The sequence below is a fragment of the Polypterus senegalus genome, chromosome 14 (genome assembly GCF_016835505.1).
Source record: "Polypterus senegalus isolate Bchr_013 chromosome 14, ASM1683550v1, whole genome shotgun sequence".
Taxonomy (NCBI): Eukaryota; Metazoa; Chordata; class Cladistia; order Polypteriformes; family Polypteridae; genus Polypterus; species Polypterus senegalus.
In genome coordinates this window covers 770,014-787,514 of record NC_053167.1, presented here as the reverse complement: position 1 = coordinate 787,514, position 17,501 = coordinate 770,014, and the positions used below count along the sequence as shown (strand labels likewise).

Below are 17,501 nucleotides of genomic sequence, written 5' to 3'. Positions count from 1 at the left end.
TGAGAAGTGAAATGAAGTTTATTGGATTTACAGAAAGTGTGCAATAATTGTTCAAACAAAATCAGGCAGGTGCATAAATTTGGGCACCACAAAAAAGAAATTAAATCAATAATTAGTAGATCCGCCTTTTGCAGAAATTACAGCCTCTAAACGCTTCCTGTAGGTTCCAATGAGAGTCTGGATTGTGGTTGAAGGTATTTTGGACCATTCCTCTTTACAAAACATCTCTAGTTCATTCAAGTTTGATGGCTTCCGAGCATGGACAGCTCTCCTTAACTCACACCACAGATTTTCAATTATATTCAGGTCTGGGGACTGAGATGGCCATTCCAGAACGTTGTACTTGTTCCTCTGCATGAATGCCTTAGTGGATTTTGAGCAGTGTTTGGGTCGTTGTCTTGTTGAAAGATCCAGCCCGCGCAGCTTCAGCTTTGTCACTGATTCCTGGACATTGGTCTCCAGAATCTGCTGATACTGAGTGGAATCCATGCGTCCCTCAACTTTGACAAGATTCCCAGTCCCTGCACTGGCCACACAGCCCCACAGCATGATGGAACCACCACCATATTTTACTGTAGGTAGCAGGTGTTTTTCTTGGAATGCTGTGTTCTTTTTCCTCCATGCATAAACGCCCCTTGTTATGCCCAAATAACTCAATTTTAGTTTCATCAGTCCACAGCACCTTATTCCAAAATGAAGCTGGCTTGTCCAAATGTGCTTGAGCAGACCTCAAGCGGCTCTGTTTGTGCTGTGGGTGGAGAAAAGGCTTCCTCAGCATCACTCTGCATACAGCATCTCCTTGTGTAAAGTGCGCTGAATGGTTGAACGATGCACAGTGACTCCATCTGCTGCAAGATGATGTTGTAGGTCTTTGGTGCTGGTCTGTGGGTTGACTCTGACTGTTCTCACCATTCGTCGCTTCTGTCTATCCGAAATCCTTTCTTGGTCTGCCACTTTGAGCCTTAACTTGAACTGAGCCTGTGGTCTTCCATTTCCTCAATATGTTCCTAACTGTGGAAACAGACAGCTTAAATCTCTGGGACAGCTTTCTGTATCCTTCCCCTAAACCATGATGGTGAACAATCTTTGTCTTCAGGTCATTTGAGAGTTGTTTTGTGACCCCCATGTTGCTACTCTTCAGAGAAAATTAAAGGAGGAGGGAAACTTACAATTGACCCCCTTAAATACTCTTTCTCATTATAGGATTCACCTGTGTATGTAGGTCAGGGGTCACTGAGCTTACCAGCCAATTTGAGTTCCAATAATTAGTTCTAAAAGTTTTGGAATCAATAAAATGACAATGGTGCCCAAATTTATGCACCTGCCTGATTTTGTTTGAACAATTATTGCACACTTTCTGTAAATCCAATAAACTTCATTTCACTTCTCAAATATCACTGTGTGTGTCTCCTATATGATATATTTAACTGACATTTTTTTATCGTAACAACCAACGATTTATACAGGAAAATAATGACTATTAACAAGGTTGCCCAAATTTTTGCATCCCACTGTATATATATATATATACACTGTATATTGCTTGTGAAGAAATAACATTGACTTTAAAAATATTGAACTCATCCGTTATGTCCTATTGTAAGCTGTAAAGACACACAATTTATTTTTAATGTATTCACTTTAAAACACGATTTTCTGTGGCAAATCAATATATACCTTAGTGGAAAAGAAATAACTTGAAAACTTCCTAACTTATACAGGGTGATTCAAAAAGATTCATCCGATTTCAAATATAGTATGACCCCTCCAGCTGTTCGGACACCATCAATGCCATAATCAAATGTATCCCATACTCGATCGAGCATGTCGTGTGTCTGTGTACTCATGGCTCTTTCAAAGCGATTTCGGAGATCATCCAGTGTTGTTGGGAGTGGTGACAGTCAGAAACTTGATGACCCCCCTCTTTCAGTTGGTATGTGATTGGTTCCTAGGCACCTCACGGTTGTAAAAATATGGCACTTTGAAAACGGATGAATCTTTTTGAATCACCCTGTATTTTAACATAAGAATGACGTGAAAACCACCCAACTTATATCTTAACATAGGAAAACGAGAGGAGAAAAAACACCTTTTATTTGAGGCTTATTTTAGTAACATCTATTCTGGACACCCCTTAAACTCCTCCCATGTTTGTTACAACTGAAATGAAATCCTGTAAAATTGTTTAACCAGTCACCACCAACAAAAGCCAAGCTCTGTCAGTAGAATAAGCAGGAATTGATGTACTTTAGGAACGTTTTTCTTATGGGTAATTGTAAGTAGCATGTTCAAGAGTAAGGAGTTCCACTGAAATAATATCACCTAGCATTAAATTAAGTATACAAAAAGTACCTAGTACTTCTGATTAACAGCACTATAACCAAGGTCAACTATCATAGGAAACATAATACTGAGTTTCTAACAACATCTTACTTACTTTTCTAATGATTGTCCAAGTCCGCATATGGTCACGGTCCTCCAAAACAGTTCCGATTTAGACGGTGGAGTTTAAATAACAAACTGTCGTCATTCTGATTCTTCATCTTGTAACATTCCAAAAGTTGTTGCTCACCTCTTATATGATTTAAACAAGTGTAAATAAATAAGAAATTGCCTTCTTGCAACCGCTTCGGACTTGAGGATTTATTTTTACCTAGAGAGACATATCAATTATAGTTGTCACGGCTGCAAATTAAATCCAATAAAACTGGAAGACCGAATTCACTATTTCACATCAAGAAGGATGCTGAAGCCGCTTTATTTTTTTCTTGAGTAACCGCAAACGTTTCCATGCAAAATGATTTTGTGTTGAAAATGTTTTTAGCATATCAGCATCGCGTCCATCTGTAATAACTTACAACCAAGGGGAAACGTTGTTATTAAATCGAACGGAGAGAAAATGAGACGCACGCTCACATACCAAGTCGCTGAACCCTAACGCGCGTGCGCACTGGTCTATGAGGTCATTCACATGCGACCGGTGTCTTTTTTTTTTGCTGTCAATTCACATTTACGAATTTAAAGTAACTTTTCAGTGCATACTAACAAAGCACATACATAGCTGGAAAAATAATGCACATATTAAAATATTGTATTGCATTAACCGTAACTGATTAATTAAAAATAAGGCAGAAGAATAACTTTTTTGGCGTTTATGAAACATCTACCAATATTGCACTCAACGTGTATTGTTAAATCAAACATGCCGCGTTAACACATAACGCCCATTCATGTTTACAATCTGGGCGATCTCACTTGCTTGAGATGAGCTTTAGCGATTTACGGTTACGGTTCTTGAGTCACGTGTGTTTATTCTCCGTGAACCCTGGGTAAAAGGTCACGCGGCCATCTTGTTGGCAATAGCTACAACTGTTTGCTTTAACTACAATAAATATCACGCTATCCGAGTGGAGTTTTGGGCATCAAGGATTTGACTTGTTTTAAGAAATATTATTGGTGCAAAGTGCGGCGTGCGCAGAGTGAACGTTGGGCTCACAGCTTGCAGAGGAATATCCCTGGTTCTGGAAGTGCCGATTGCGCGGCAACCTTGGCCAATCTGTTGCAGGAGTTTGCGGTGTCACCTGAAGTTAAATGCAATTCGTTAACGTCAATGGACGCGTAAGGATTATCAGAGCCTGCGATTCCTGTGGTATTTGGTTTGTTTCATTTTAATATGCGATGTTAACGCTACACAGACTCCGATGTCATATTGCTCACAAGGTGCCAGGTGTCTGTTGAATAAGGTTGAGCATCGAGATCCAGATTTCGCTTAACTTTTGGGAAAGCCCGTTTGATGTCTTGAAGTCCGGTGCCGATACGATCGACAAACTCGTGGACAAACTGAGAGGTCGTGGAGCTGCAGCTGCTGCTCCTGCAGCCTGAAGAATCCGCGCAGCCGTTTCTTTGCAGCCTTGGGCGAAAAATTAGAGACAGACAGAAAGAACGTAAGGAGAGAAGATGTCGTCTTTTTCTGAATCGGCTTTAGAAAAAAAACTGTCCGAACTGAGTAACTCGCAGCAGAGCGTGCAGACCTTATCCTTGTGGATCATCCATCACCGCAAACATTCAGCAACAATTGTAAACGTGTGGCACAGGGAACTGAAAAAAGGTATGATTGCTTAACTTGTCTTCTTTACTGCTCTAATGAGTATGTTTCTGTTTGAAGTTATCAGTTAGAAGTTATGTTAAAAGTATTATGTGTTAGTGTTCTGTTAAAATTTTCATTGTAGCATATCAACCCTTGGTGGCATGAAATGAACATAAGAAATCTGACACACAAGAGGAGACTTTTTTCAGTTCCTTTGGTGCTTTTTGTTTCGCCAATAGCTAAACTGGCCTAATATCTCATCCAAATCCTTCTTAAAAGTTGTCAAGGTTTCTGCTTCAACTCCATGCAATTCCAGATTCCCACAACTCTTTATGTAAAGAAGTGCTTCCTGGATACAGTCCTAAAAACACTTCCCTGTAACCAGTGTCCTGGGGTACGTGATTCATAGTTAAGCTGAAAGAATTTGGTGGAATCTGATTTTTTGATGCCTTTTGAAGAGCTGGATTAGCTCACCACAGTCTAAACAGGGTTAACCCTCCAAGTCTGTCCATGTAGGACATGTCCTTAAGTCCTGGGACGCACTTGGTTGCTCTCCTGCACAGTTTCAATTACTGCTATGTCTTTCTTCTACCGTGGTGATCAGAATTGCACTTGATATTTCATATGTGGTCTCACTAGTCCGTTATACAGTCAATAATCACTTTCTATTCAGCAGCTTTTATGATACAACCTTATTTTTTTAATTGCTTCTGCACATTGCTTAGATGATTAAACTGTGGTGGCAACATAACTCCTTAAATCCTTTTCAGAGGTTTACCTCCTGTAGGACGGTGTCTCCCATCTTGTGATTATAATTGACATTCCTTTTGCCGACATATAACACTTTGTGCTTTTCCACATTACACTCCATTTTCCAATTGTTTATCCAGTTCTGAAGTTTTTTCTGAATTGTATTTGCTACAGCCTTAGTGTCTGCCATTCCTTCACTTTTAATATCATCTGCAAATTTCACAGGTTTACTAACTATGCATGAATCGGTATGATTATAATAATAAATCAGAAAAGTAGCGGCCCATGGACAGACCCTTGAGGGATCCCACTGATGACTTCACTCCATGTGGTGCATTCTCCACTTATGTGTACTCTTGTCTCCTGCTGGTTGTCTCCTGTGTGTGTATTTGTTAATTAATTCCTAGTCAAGAAGGAATAAAACATTTAAGGATGCAGAATGCAGCTAATTGAGATTAAAAGAAGCATGTACGTTTTTGAGTGATTAGAGTACTGTAGAACTGAATTTACCAACCCTGATGTCTTTGAAAGAGAATTCAAAAAGGTTACTGAGGCAGAACCTGCCCATTTTATATTATATGCACATGGATAAGTGGGCTTACAAAATGGATGGATGGCTGGATTATATTTGCATTTTGATACTATAGGATGCTCAGAATGAGACTTATGTCTGAATTTGCTCAGTTCCAATGACTATGGAAGAATATGCATTTTTCTCCAAGAATTCAGGTAAATCATCAGCAGCTGGAATTTTTGTTTACTTATATTTGTTGACAACTGATGACAGATAGTACTTTGGATGTGGAGCTTTGTTTCTAATGACCATTAGCTTTGTTGCCTCCACTTCATTCGCCCACATGTTGAGAGTGTAGATCATAACTGGACAAGCCTGCCTTCCAAATTAGCTTGTTGATTCAGGGACCTGTCTTGAAGTGATGTTACCAGTGCAGAGAATCACCCTGGCAATCATAAGAGATGTACAGTAGAAGATGTGAAAGATGTCGCTGCTCACATTAAAGGAACACAGTCTCCTAAGCAAAAAAAAGAGTTTTGTCTGTCCTTTCTTATATAGTTCCTTTGTGCTATGAGACCAGTTCAGCCTGTCATTGATGTGCACTACCTCAACATCCACTCCCCGAATAGTGACTGGACACAGAGGCACTTTGGTGTGGTGAAAGTTAATAACCAGTTCTTCTGCTTCTTATTAAGAATGATAAAAATAAAAAAAAAACAGCCTGAATGGAGTTTGCTAAAATGCATGTTGACAATCCACAGTCCTTTTGGTTTTTGTGTAAGTTGGAGGAGACAAGCTAGCATTTGTACAGCTGTGACAGTGGTTGATATAAAGAGTAATTGTTAAACTGTAAGTGTCAAAGTTTTCATAACGCCAAGAGCTGGGATGCCTACAAAAGCGTCACAAATTTTTGATAGAAAACGACGGTTTTATAAACTAGTTGAAGGCTGATGGAAGTGTGGCTGGACGCATTTTTTCCCTCAGATTAATTCCATTGCTTGTTTATTAATGGAGTGGTGGACTTTCTGTCAATGATTTCCATATACACGTGACTGTTGCAAGGTAATTTTGTAATTCACAAAAATTCACAATTCTTGCTTTCCATAGGATATGTTTTCATAATGTCTGTTAACACTTTAGATAATCAGGTAACACAGTGGTTAGTGCTAATGTTGATTGTGTCCAGCTTCGTTGTCCTGGATTTTAAAACTGTGCCCTCTCAGTGTGGGCAGCCAGAGGATATCCTGGCAGTGCTGGGCATAAGGCGGAATGCAGACCTGAATTTATTTCTTGGGGTTGAAACATTTGATGCTTTTGGATATAATCATTTGTTTCGGTCATTTTGGCCAATTGTAATATTAAGGACTCTTTATTCTTTCAGTGTGAGATAGCATGACCGTTTAAAAAGCATATAAAGAAAAAAAAACTGGAAAATTTATATGATACTTTGCATATGAGCCATAAGGTAGCCTGCCAGTAATGTGTCCATTGTGTTTTTGACCCTCAGTGCAAGTCCAAATGCCACTTGCACATACAGGAACAAAATGTTGACTGAGATTTCATTTTGAGCCTTAATGTCTGTCACAGTTTAGGTGGCAAAATTGAATACAGTAAGCAATGCCACAATATAGCACACTTCACAGAGCAGCACACATTAAGTGAAATACTTGCTTTACAGAGAATATTATACATCCTTGTGTTTAAAATAAATTGAGAAATTTATGGTTAATGTAATACAAAGGGCTAGCGACATAGCCTGGTGAATTCTATTACTTCGGTGAGTTGCTGACTTATAGGGTTCAGAATCTAAGCATCAGATACAGTATCAAAATGCAACCACACTTGAGATTTTTCTTTAATTTGAAACCCTATAGTTGATAACCTACTGTTATAAGCTTTGTGAACGACAGCAGAGCATCTTCTGAGAGTTGCCATTGTGGCAGACAGCCGGGATGCCCCTGTAATGGAAGGGCCAGGGGAGAAGGCTTATTCAGTGCAAGAACTGTCCAGGCGTCCCCTAGCGGTGGCCAATTTGTCGGTATTTACTGTATTTATTTGTTTCTACAATTGGTGGAGGACTGAAAAATAGAAGATGGACCAATGTGGAATGTAAACTTCTTTTAGGAGCATGTAGAGAGACTCCAGATTGCATGGCTCGCAGCATCGAGATACCACCAATGTGTGCACATTAACGATTACTGAAAGAAGCTTTTTTAAAGATTGATTTCTTTGGGTGTTAAGTGATCCTGCATGATGAAGACATCTCACTGTATCTTGAAACACCTTTTAATTTTTCTGTCTCCACATTTGTAAACGAATGTCTATTTTTCATTATGTTGACATTGTTTTTTCTGTAGAAAGATGGCAATATTCTAATAATATGGCTCCTCCTCCCCAATATTTAAACGTAAAATTGGACAGTTATGTTAGTTTGCTATTCTTCATTGAGAATAACAATCAAATTCTAATTAGCAGCACTATTCATATGGTGTATTTCTGTTTTTTTTTATTTGTACAAAATAGAACTGGTTACTCACCTAAAATTTAACCAACACATCCTAATCATACACACATGCAAGCCCAAATGTCGGCATTTTGTGTGACAAGCCCAGTTTAATTTAGCTTGGTAATTTAGATCTGCCAATTTTCCCAGTCAAGGCCTGGTATACAGTAAGTTTTATCAGGTCTGCTTAGAATTGTCAGATAAACATTTGCATTCTTATTTGGTTTTTTACATTGTTCTACTTGCTGTTAGGTGTTTAATCTTGTATGAAAATTATTTGTAACAGTAATGGCATGCACTCAAACCCAGAAAGATGCAGAGACAATCCGTAGAGATAACCGGACAATTGATTAAATAACACAATATACACCGGGGTGGGTGAAGGGAAGCAGGATATACATACGTGGCCAAAAATATTGGCATCCTTCTGCTATTTAAGAAACAATCGAGTTTAAAAAATTACAAAAGTAATTGCCATTCAGGATTATTTATTCTATAGAACAGTAACTTTGTTTTTGATTTAGTAATAAAACCAATGAAAATGGCAATAAAACCAATGTAAATGGCGGAGAAAGTTTGTATGGCCCTTTGGAAGCTAAAGACATAATTGTATTACGATATCTCAAGCAGACTAATTATGCTAATTAGTGTCATAGGTGTCTTATCACTCAGCTTATTTGAATGGAGTAAAGTTGTCACTCGGCAGGATTGTATCGTTGTGCGCATCGCGCTGAATCTGGAAAAGAGAGAGAAAATCATCTGTCTGAGGAGGAAAGGATGAAGGAAATAGCCCAGAATGGTCAAGGTAAAGGCTTCAAGACCATTTTCAAAGAGCTTCATGTTCCTGTGGCCTCAGTAGTTAATATTGTCATGATATTCCTGGGACTGTAGTCAACTTCCCTGGTCGTAGCTGCAAGAGAAAAATTGACCCCAGGTTGAATAGCAGGAGGGTGTGAATGGTAGAGAAAGAACCAAGGAAAACATCAAGATGGATTCTTGCTGACATTCAAGATCAAGGTACAACAGTTTCAATTCATAACATCCATTGCTGTCAGAATGAAAGTAGCCTCCATGGTGGAAGGGCCCATGATGACCCCATTTCTGAAAGGCAGATTAAAAACAGCCTGACTGGAGTTTGTTAAAATGCACGTTGACAATCCACAGTCCTTTTGGTTGAAGAGACAAAAAAAATGGATTTTCTTTTTCTTTTGGTAAGTTGCAGGAGACAAAGAAATGCTTACAACATCACCACCATTGAACATCTGGCACTTGGTACTTTGAGTCTGTGTAGGGCACAAGGAAATCGGAAGATTATCAAGGCATTCTGGAGTGAAATATAGTGCCCAGTGTCATTTGCATGTCACATGTCCTCCAGCAGGACAATGACCCAAAAAATGTACATCTAAGAGCATCCAAGAATAGTTGAAAAGAAAACATCAGACTGTTCTGAAGTGGCCCTGCTATGCGTCCTTATCTGAAACCAATTGGACATCTGAAAGAAAGAAATGGCTGAAGTGTGCAGTTAAGAGAAGTGGAAGAGTTTGCTGAAGAAGAGTGGTCCACGTTGCCAGATGAAAAGTGTAGAAGTCTAATTCAGAGCTACAGAAGCATTTCGATTGCAGCTGTTGCCACAAAAAAGGGTGTACTACAAATACTAGGTTGGGGTCTCAATAATTCTGTCAACAAGAACATATTTCTATAGTACATTTTCACACAAAGGCTGTAACTCAAAGTGCTTTACAGGGTGTCATAGAAGTAGTTATATGCAAAGAAAATCTTATGATAATTAGGTAGGAATAATAATGCATAAATAGTATACAAAAATAAACAATGCACACTTACATTAAAAGATACATAATTAAGATAGAGTCCTTAAAACAAAGGATTGTTTTTCTTAAATCTCTAAATGACAGTCCGATGAGAAGGCCTGGACAGAAAAAGTTTGCTTTTTCATTTGCTTTATTTCTTAAAAATAAGATTTTAAATCCTAAATCAACAGCCAAGTGTGTGCTGTATGGAATATGGAATAAACAATGGTGGATGCCAGTTACTTTTGTCAGTTTCAACTTCTGTTACAGAACATTATTTTTTAAAAGTGGAAGGGTACTGATACTTTTGACCATTAAACAAAATAATAAAGCCTATGCTCCTCTGGGCCTGCATACACTGTGCTCTTTTCAGGGCTTTTCTTCCCTCCCGTCATGTGAGCTCTTGCCTCGTCTCCCCTCCCAACTCGTAAGTTTGTTTGACTAAGGTGGTGGAGGCGTTTAATATGGATAGTCAAGGGAATACTTCAGGTGCCTCTGCAGCATACCATGAAGCAAATCCTAGGGCTGTCCTACACAGCCTCACGCAAATACTGTAATTCTAAAGAGACTTTGCGGGAACCTGATGTCAGAATAAAGCTGCTCTCCCTGAGTGTCTTTGGGATTTACTGCTCTACCATAATGCATCCATAGCTGATGCCCTCTTGGCTTGGCATTCCCACCATGTAATGATACTGCAGATCTAACAAGAAGAAAGCTAACCCATATACTCTCTGCAGTCAGCCTTTGCCTGTGTATTTTGCATAGCAACTTGGTTTTGTAAGCTGTTCCTCTTCTCCTTTACTTTAAGCCTACCAGCAGGTTGTAAACTGACTTCTGTTTCCCCTATCAGTATTGAAGTACTTGCTGATCAGTTGTCACATATCACCAAGCTGGATCATCTGCAGTTTGTGGACAGTCGTTTTATTCAGTATGGCCTTCTGTTTTATATTTAACCATCTGGGCCCATTCGTGGTAGCTCTGCTGTAAACAGCTTTATTTTTTGAACTTTTACAGACTGGCCTGTTTTAGAGTTAGAGTTAGAAATGTTCTTCATTGAAGGAATATTGACAGGATATGTTTACACTCCACACTTGAGGACCCCAAGGTGGCTTTGTGCTCCCCTTCTCCCCCTCTTCTCAGCCTTTATATAAATATTTCTCAGGTTGAGCAGCTGATTTTCTGGGTGCAGTCAAGCCATTTTTCTTTGTGTGTCTTTGTGGGTATTGTATTACTGGCACTGTTCTAAGGAGATGTTAAGTAAGAATTTATTTGTACTATTTACATATTGCAGTGAATTTTAACCTCAATACTCAGAAAACTGTTGAAGCAATAATGGACTTCAGGAGATGCCTTGCCCTGTTTTCCCTCCCATAAGCATCTGTGGTTTAGTAGTTACAATTGTGGAGCCCTTTCTGGAGATTATAATTTCTCAGAACCTCACATGGCACGTTAAGATTAAATAGGCTATTTAGGAAGCACAGAAGAGAATCTATTTGCTAAGACAGTTACTGTATTAAAATGTTAAATTGCCAAAGCCATTCCTGAGCCAGTTTTACGCGGTCCATTCCTTTGTTCTCCATAACAGTTTCATTTAAAGCAATAACTATTGATTACAAGGCATCAATGTAACTTTTGATCAGCCGAACAGGTAATTGGCCATGAGTCCCATGACTTTCCGAAATTCCAAAATCTGTGTATCTTCAGGTGCTGGGATTGTGCAAGCAAGATTATTGCTGACACTTCCTGTCCTGGCCATTGCATCATTCAAGCCTTCCCTTATGGGAAACATTACAGGGCACTGAAGGTTAAAATAATATCTCACAAAAAACATTTTTCTTCCTCTTCCCAAGAATTTTATTAACCTTTGACCTGTTTCTAACAAATCTTATTCTGCTAAAATGGTCACTAGGTTATATGTAGTTAAGATTTGTTATGTTTTTAGTTCTTCAACTGTAATATTACTGTTTATTTTATTCTCTTAACAATGGCTGTGCTATGTGTGTGTATTTATTGTGTCAATGTAAGAAGCTGCCAATATTCCTTGCACTTATAAACCTTCCTTGGCCATTAAAGTGATTGATTTCCATATCCCATCCCATTTGTACTGCCTCTGAATTCCCACACTGTAGATGGAGAATTGTGGTAAATGAATGCCAACACTCGACAGCTTCAGATACGTTTTTTTGAAAATTCTTGTGCATGGTAAATGGTTTACATGCTTAATTCAGCAGATTACTATAATAATGTTTTAACTTTTGTTTTTGCTTTTATTTTTTAGCTAAAAGCAATAGAAAATTAACCTTCCTTTACTTGGCAAATGATGTAATCCAAAACAGCAAGCGAAAAGGACCTGAATTCACCAGAGATTTTGAAACGGTGCTTGTGGACGCATGTTCTCATGTGGCCAGGTAAACACTTATTTTCATAAATGAAAATTAATCTGATTATTATTTTAATTTAAGATGTTGCACATGGCATAACTAAAATATAACCAAAATAAAAATACATTTTAGTCTAAAGACCAAAACAATAGAGCTTCGTGGAATCAAATCAGCAATTTCACAAGCCTGTAGTTAAATTGAAATAATAGAGTTTGGAGGTTTTTATGTGAAATATTTAAAGTTGTGTGGCACTCCTGATATCTATGCAAAAGGACGAAGGTCCAAATCTTTACAGTCCTGGTTCTTCCTGTCTTGCTATATAGTTGTGAGAAATGGACGATATCCAGTAACTTGAGATGAAGACAAGACTCCTTTGGAACTTCGTCTCTCCGGAAAATCTTTGGGTACCGTTGGTTTGACTTTGTGTCGAATGAGCAGTTGCTCATGGAGTCCCGAATGAGGCACATTACCTGCATTGTAAGGGTGCGCCAGTTACGGCACTACGGCCATGTGGCGCGTTTCCCAGAGGGTGATCCGGCTCATAAGATCCTCATTGTTGAGAACCCGAGTAGCTGGACCAGGCCAAGGGGTTGCCCACATAACACCTGGCTACGGCAAATAGAGGGTAATTTCCGGAGGGTGGGACTGGATCGCATGTCTACCAGGGGGGTTGCCAACTGGGATCCCAAATTGTTTCGTTGTGTAGTAGGTGCGGCAACGCACTGTACCAGTGCATGCTCCCCAACTTGACTTGACTTGAATATAATGCTTTGATTACCAACTGGTTACTTTCTTTCTCAAACACATTTTTTACTTGTACTAGAATATGGTTTATACCAGCATTTCTCAACCTTTACGTATTTGCGACCCGAGTTTTCATAACAGTTTAAATCATGCACCCCTAACATTTTTGAAAGGAGCCCACTAATACCAATTTGTTCTTTTTTAATTAATGATATATCATAGATGCATATTTTATTATACCTACTTAACTTTTATCGACATTTATCTAACTCTATATTTATTTTTCTAGTATCAGAATATAGTTTAAGTTAATTTGTTTTGGTTTCAATAGATGTATTTTTCATATTTTTGATTCTTGTTTTCTTTTTTTTCACATCTTCGCGCCCCCCTAGTATATTTTATCTTATACAGTTGCTGTAATGAATAGATTTAATGACATAATCTGGATTAAAAATCGAATTAATGGAAGGCATTAAATCAACAGTGTTTTACATCAAAGTCCATTTCTGTAACCATTAATCCACACTGCCTAAAACAGAACTTGACTAGCTGTACTAATGTTCCATGTAAATACTGTGATGAAGCTATAAAGCTCTGCAACATTGTGCTTACCCTGGAAAAAAGCTAAGTAAAATCAAACAAACAACAACATTTATTTATATAGCACATTTTCATACAAACAGTAGCTCAAAGTGCTTTACATAATAAAGAATAGAAAAATAAAAGACACAATAAGAAAACAAAATAAATCAACATTAATTAACATCGAATAAGAGTAAGGTTCAATGGCCAGGGGGGACAGAAAAAAGAAAAAAACTCCAGACGGCTGGAGAAAAAATAAAATCTGTAGGGATTCCAGACCATGAGACCACCCAGTCCCCTCTGGGCATTCTACCTAACATAAATGAAACAGTCCTCTTTGGATTTCGGGTTCTCATGGAAGGGCTTGATGAAGATGGTCACGTAGAGTTTTGCCTTTTAATCCATCCATCATTGTTGGAGCATCATGAAGCTTTGAGTAGGTGGAGGTGGCGCAGGGTTAGGGTCTAACTCATCCTACTGCAGAGTCTGTCCATTACACTCTGTGCATTGTACTGCTTCCTGTCCTCCTTTCTGATTGCTAAATCTATAAATAGAATGTAGTTCAGCATTATCTTTTGTTAAATATATTTGTTCAATTTTTCATTTGTTTCTGTGTCATTCAGTTTTAGAGATGTGTTATTTTTAAAATGAAGTGAATGTGTTTATGAATAATACAAAGAAAGGATATACTGTATGTTGATGCAACAAGTGCATCAAGAGCTAAGGAAATGACAAAGTGGTCATCAGCTTGGACTTAAAGTGACAAACTTAAAGACAATTGTTTTACAGCAAAGTACCAAGTATAGAAAGTGGACGAGTACATTTCTTTTTAATGGTGTGTCTTTTAAATGTATTTAAAAGATTCACCAATCAAAAAGCAGTTCTCATTACTTAAATTTAACTTTGAAAGCACCTAGAGATTATATTGTTTATATTATATGCTATATAAATAAAATGTATTATTTCTAATGAAGACTCTTGTCTCAGTCTCTAACAGTTATTGTCATAATTTTCAACTTTGTACTTGGTACTGTACAAAAAATAAAATAAAAAAATATGATAAGCTAATATTTACTTATTGTTATCATGTCCAGTTTATATGTTTTTATAAATTATGGCCCACAGCAATTAAATGGCTCTTGGCCGACATGTTTATTTTCTTTTTGAAATTAGGTAGGTAAACCGCCTTCCTCTTTTATGTACAATGCAAAATTGCTTTCTCTTAATTTGTTTTTGACAATAAAACCCATGCTTATTTTTTGTATGGTTACTAGTCTGCAGTGTAAATATATTTTAAGATACTAAGTTAAATAACTCTGTAATAGGTGATAACAATCTCCCCTTCTTGCAAAAGATTTGCAAGGGTAATGGCTTATTGACAGTAACCTGAGTGTGTCACTTCCACTGAGGCAAAAAAAAAGAAACTGCCCTTAAATAAACTTTTAATATTACTAGTGTTCAATTACACTACTATTGGTCTAATTAGCTGTACTTTTTGCTAGGGGAACTGGAAATTCATAAACAGCAGTAGACTTTATTGGTTTGTATTTACACCCATTTACTTTTGCTTCTGGATTGTTCTTTGTGATATTAAGGTTCTCTTAAAATCCGGTATTTCAAACTTTAGTGTGTGTTTGATTTTATCAGCTTATTTATTTACGTCTGTATGTATTGTTTAACAAAGGTTACCGTGGCATAGAGACTCAAAATAATTTCACAGTGAACCCGGCTCTACTTGAGGGAATATCTTTGTTTTATATTATACAATTCTGATTAACACTTATCTCAGTTTGTATTTTAATTTCTTTAATAAATGGCAGTTATCTCACAATGTGTGTCTTCCTCAGAGAAGCTGATGAAGGGTGCAAGAAACACCTAGAGCGGCTACTAAACATCTGGCAAGAGAGAAATGTTTATGGGGTGGACTTTATTCAGCAGCTCAAATTAGCTATCGAGGACTCTAACAGCCCTAAACATAAACTCAAGGGTAAGCAGCATGGAAGCAGACGAGCAAAAGTTGAATTGCAAGAGCCTATAGAAGGTTTGTCAAACTTTAACACTTTGATTTCACATGTAGTTACTCTTTTGTTCAGCTGTCTCTTTAAATTCTTATAGGCCATGTCCTTTATAGACTTTGTCTTTTTCTCCTTTTCTTTCACCTCCTATATTTTAATGGCTTAGCTGCCTGTTGTGGTGTGTCAGTTAGGCTTATAAGTTATGCATACACATGATATGTAGAATGTAGATGCTTTTCAAATGGTACAGTGGATATGCCGTATTGGTGTGTATTGTGCAGTTTTAAAGGGTTATTCTGTGGGAAAAAAAATGCTTAAAAAAGGAAGTTTGTTACCTCCTACGCCTTTTCAACATCACATATTGCCTGTTTTGTGCATTTTATATCCTAAGCATATCTTGCCCTGCAGTGTAAGCTCCGTAATGCTTTAAGCAAATTGAAGTTGACACCTGAATTACAGCAAAATGAAAAGCAAAATTGAAAGTTGCCTTTGTCTAACAATGAAAGATTGTGGTAATATTTATAGAAATTGTAAATCATTTCACTGTTTAAATTTGTCAGTATGTAATTTTTCTTTGTAAGTTTCTGGCAAAGGTTATATTATAACAGGCACCTACCTGCTTTTGGTCCTTGGCATACATTTTGGCATAGATTGCATTCAAACAAAAGAAGCTTTAGGTTCTGCAGTAGTGCAATTTGTTATGAAGGTATAGCTCTTAAGAACGATTTTAGAAATTATATTGTAGACACAGGGGGTCCTCGGATTACGACACAGTTCCATTCTTACAACAGTGATGTAACCCGAATTTTGGTGTAAGTCGAAACACACCCTAGCCTAAGTCACTTACCTATCCTAACACATTTGCAAAATGATAATCTAGAACATAAAAACACAACTACGCCACAGAAAAAGGACAAGGACATAAATATACTGTACTGTACACTGTACTGTAGTAACAGAAAAAAATGACAAAAAATGAGTGTAAAAAAATTCCTTACTTTTTATTCCTTCTGATCTGTTTACAATGTCTAATTTCACTTCCATCGTGATGGCTTTCCTCTTCTTTGAAGCACTACCATCTGAAGACTCTGACTTTCATTTAGGAGCCATGATAAGGGTCAAAAAGTCGGCAAACAAAGCAACACAAACAGAACACTTGTGCCGCTTGCAACCAAACTAGTTTGCGAACTCCTTCACTCAAACGCCCCGTACTTCGGCCGCGTGCAACCAAACTAGTTCACCCACATTATCTGTAAGTACGACGCTAAAACACTCACATCTCAGTTTTTTTATGTTTTTATGGGAGTAAGCGTTGTAAACTTGAAACGTCGTATGTCGAGATGTTGTAACCCAAGGACCCCCTGTAGTTTATTTTATTAGGTATTGTCATTGTTAGGTTGAGCCATTGTCAACCAGAAGTAGTAAAAATGGAAGTTAAATTGAATTCCATGCTAAAAACATGAGAAGTATATTAGGAGTACAATGTTTTACCCCATGCTCTTCAATAGCATTTAATAGACAAAGCTTTTTAACATGTATTGTTTTGCATGGAATTAACTTTTACATTGGTTAATGATGGATGAACGAACACATTCCCAGAGTAAACTATATAAATCATGGATTCCTGGGTTAAAAATCAAAGCCCAATCAGTTTAATATGTATAGTGCTTCCTGTTTTTTCTGTTTCATGTGGGTTTTTTTTTTAATAGGTAGTTAAGTAGGCCTGGGTAAAAATATCCATTTTCCGATTAATCGTTATTTTTCACTTAAACAATTTGATATCAATTCTCAGAGTCTCAATATCGATCTTATGACTCTCTCTATCCTGCTCAATTACTATACGTGTATGTAGATTTTTGCTTATCTTTGCTTTTGGCGTCCACTCTAGTAGATGTCGCCTGTTAAGGTTTTCTATGGGGAAAAAGCACTTTACTACCTCACATAGAATGAGAAGGGTCTGGCTGCAGGTAGGACTGCATAAAATGGTGTGTCCTCCCTCAACTGAAATCAGTGCCATTCGCGCTTAAATCAGATGTGTGGACTTCATACGGATTCAAGTGTCGGTAAAGAACAACTTGATAAAAGCAAACCCTTATGCAAGCTGCGCAGCTCAGAAG

The 17,501-nt window shown here is 37.7% G+C and overlaps 2 protein-coding genes across 6 annotated transcripts in view; one reads left to right on the top strand and one right to left on the bottom strand.

The window, feature by feature from the left end:
- tti1 (TELO2 interacting protein 1) overlaps positions 1 to 2,939 on the bottom strand; it is a 34,289-nt gene extending 31,350 nt beyond the window's left edge. For both annotated transcript variants that reach the window (XM_039736085.1, XM_039736086.1), the window contains exon 1: positions 2,438 to 2,939. The gene's annotated coding sequence lies outside the window, so the exon portion shown is untranslated. The remainder of the gene's footprint in view (positions 1 to 2,437) is intronic.
- A 237-nt stretch (positions 2,940 to 3,176) lies between these two features.
- Positions 3,177 to 17,501, top strand: part of rprd1b (regulation of nuclear pre-mRNA domain containing 1B) — a 32,928-nt gene continuing 18,603 nt past the window's right edge. For 3 of the 4 annotated variants that reach the window (XM_039736087.1, XM_039736090.1, XM_039736091.1), the window contains exons 1-3: positions 3,177 to 4,108; positions 11,941 to 12,070; positions 15,217 to 15,410. In XM_039736087.1, the coding sequence (XP_039592021.1) occupies positions 3,958 to 4,108; positions 11,941 to 12,070; positions 15,217 to 15,410 (475 nt within the window). In that variant the 5' untranslated portion in view covers positions 3,177 to 3,957. The remainder of the gene's footprint in view (positions 4,109 to 11,940; positions 12,071 to 15,216; positions 15,411 to 17,501) is intronic. The other variant, XM_039736088.1, reaches the window with a different exon arrangement.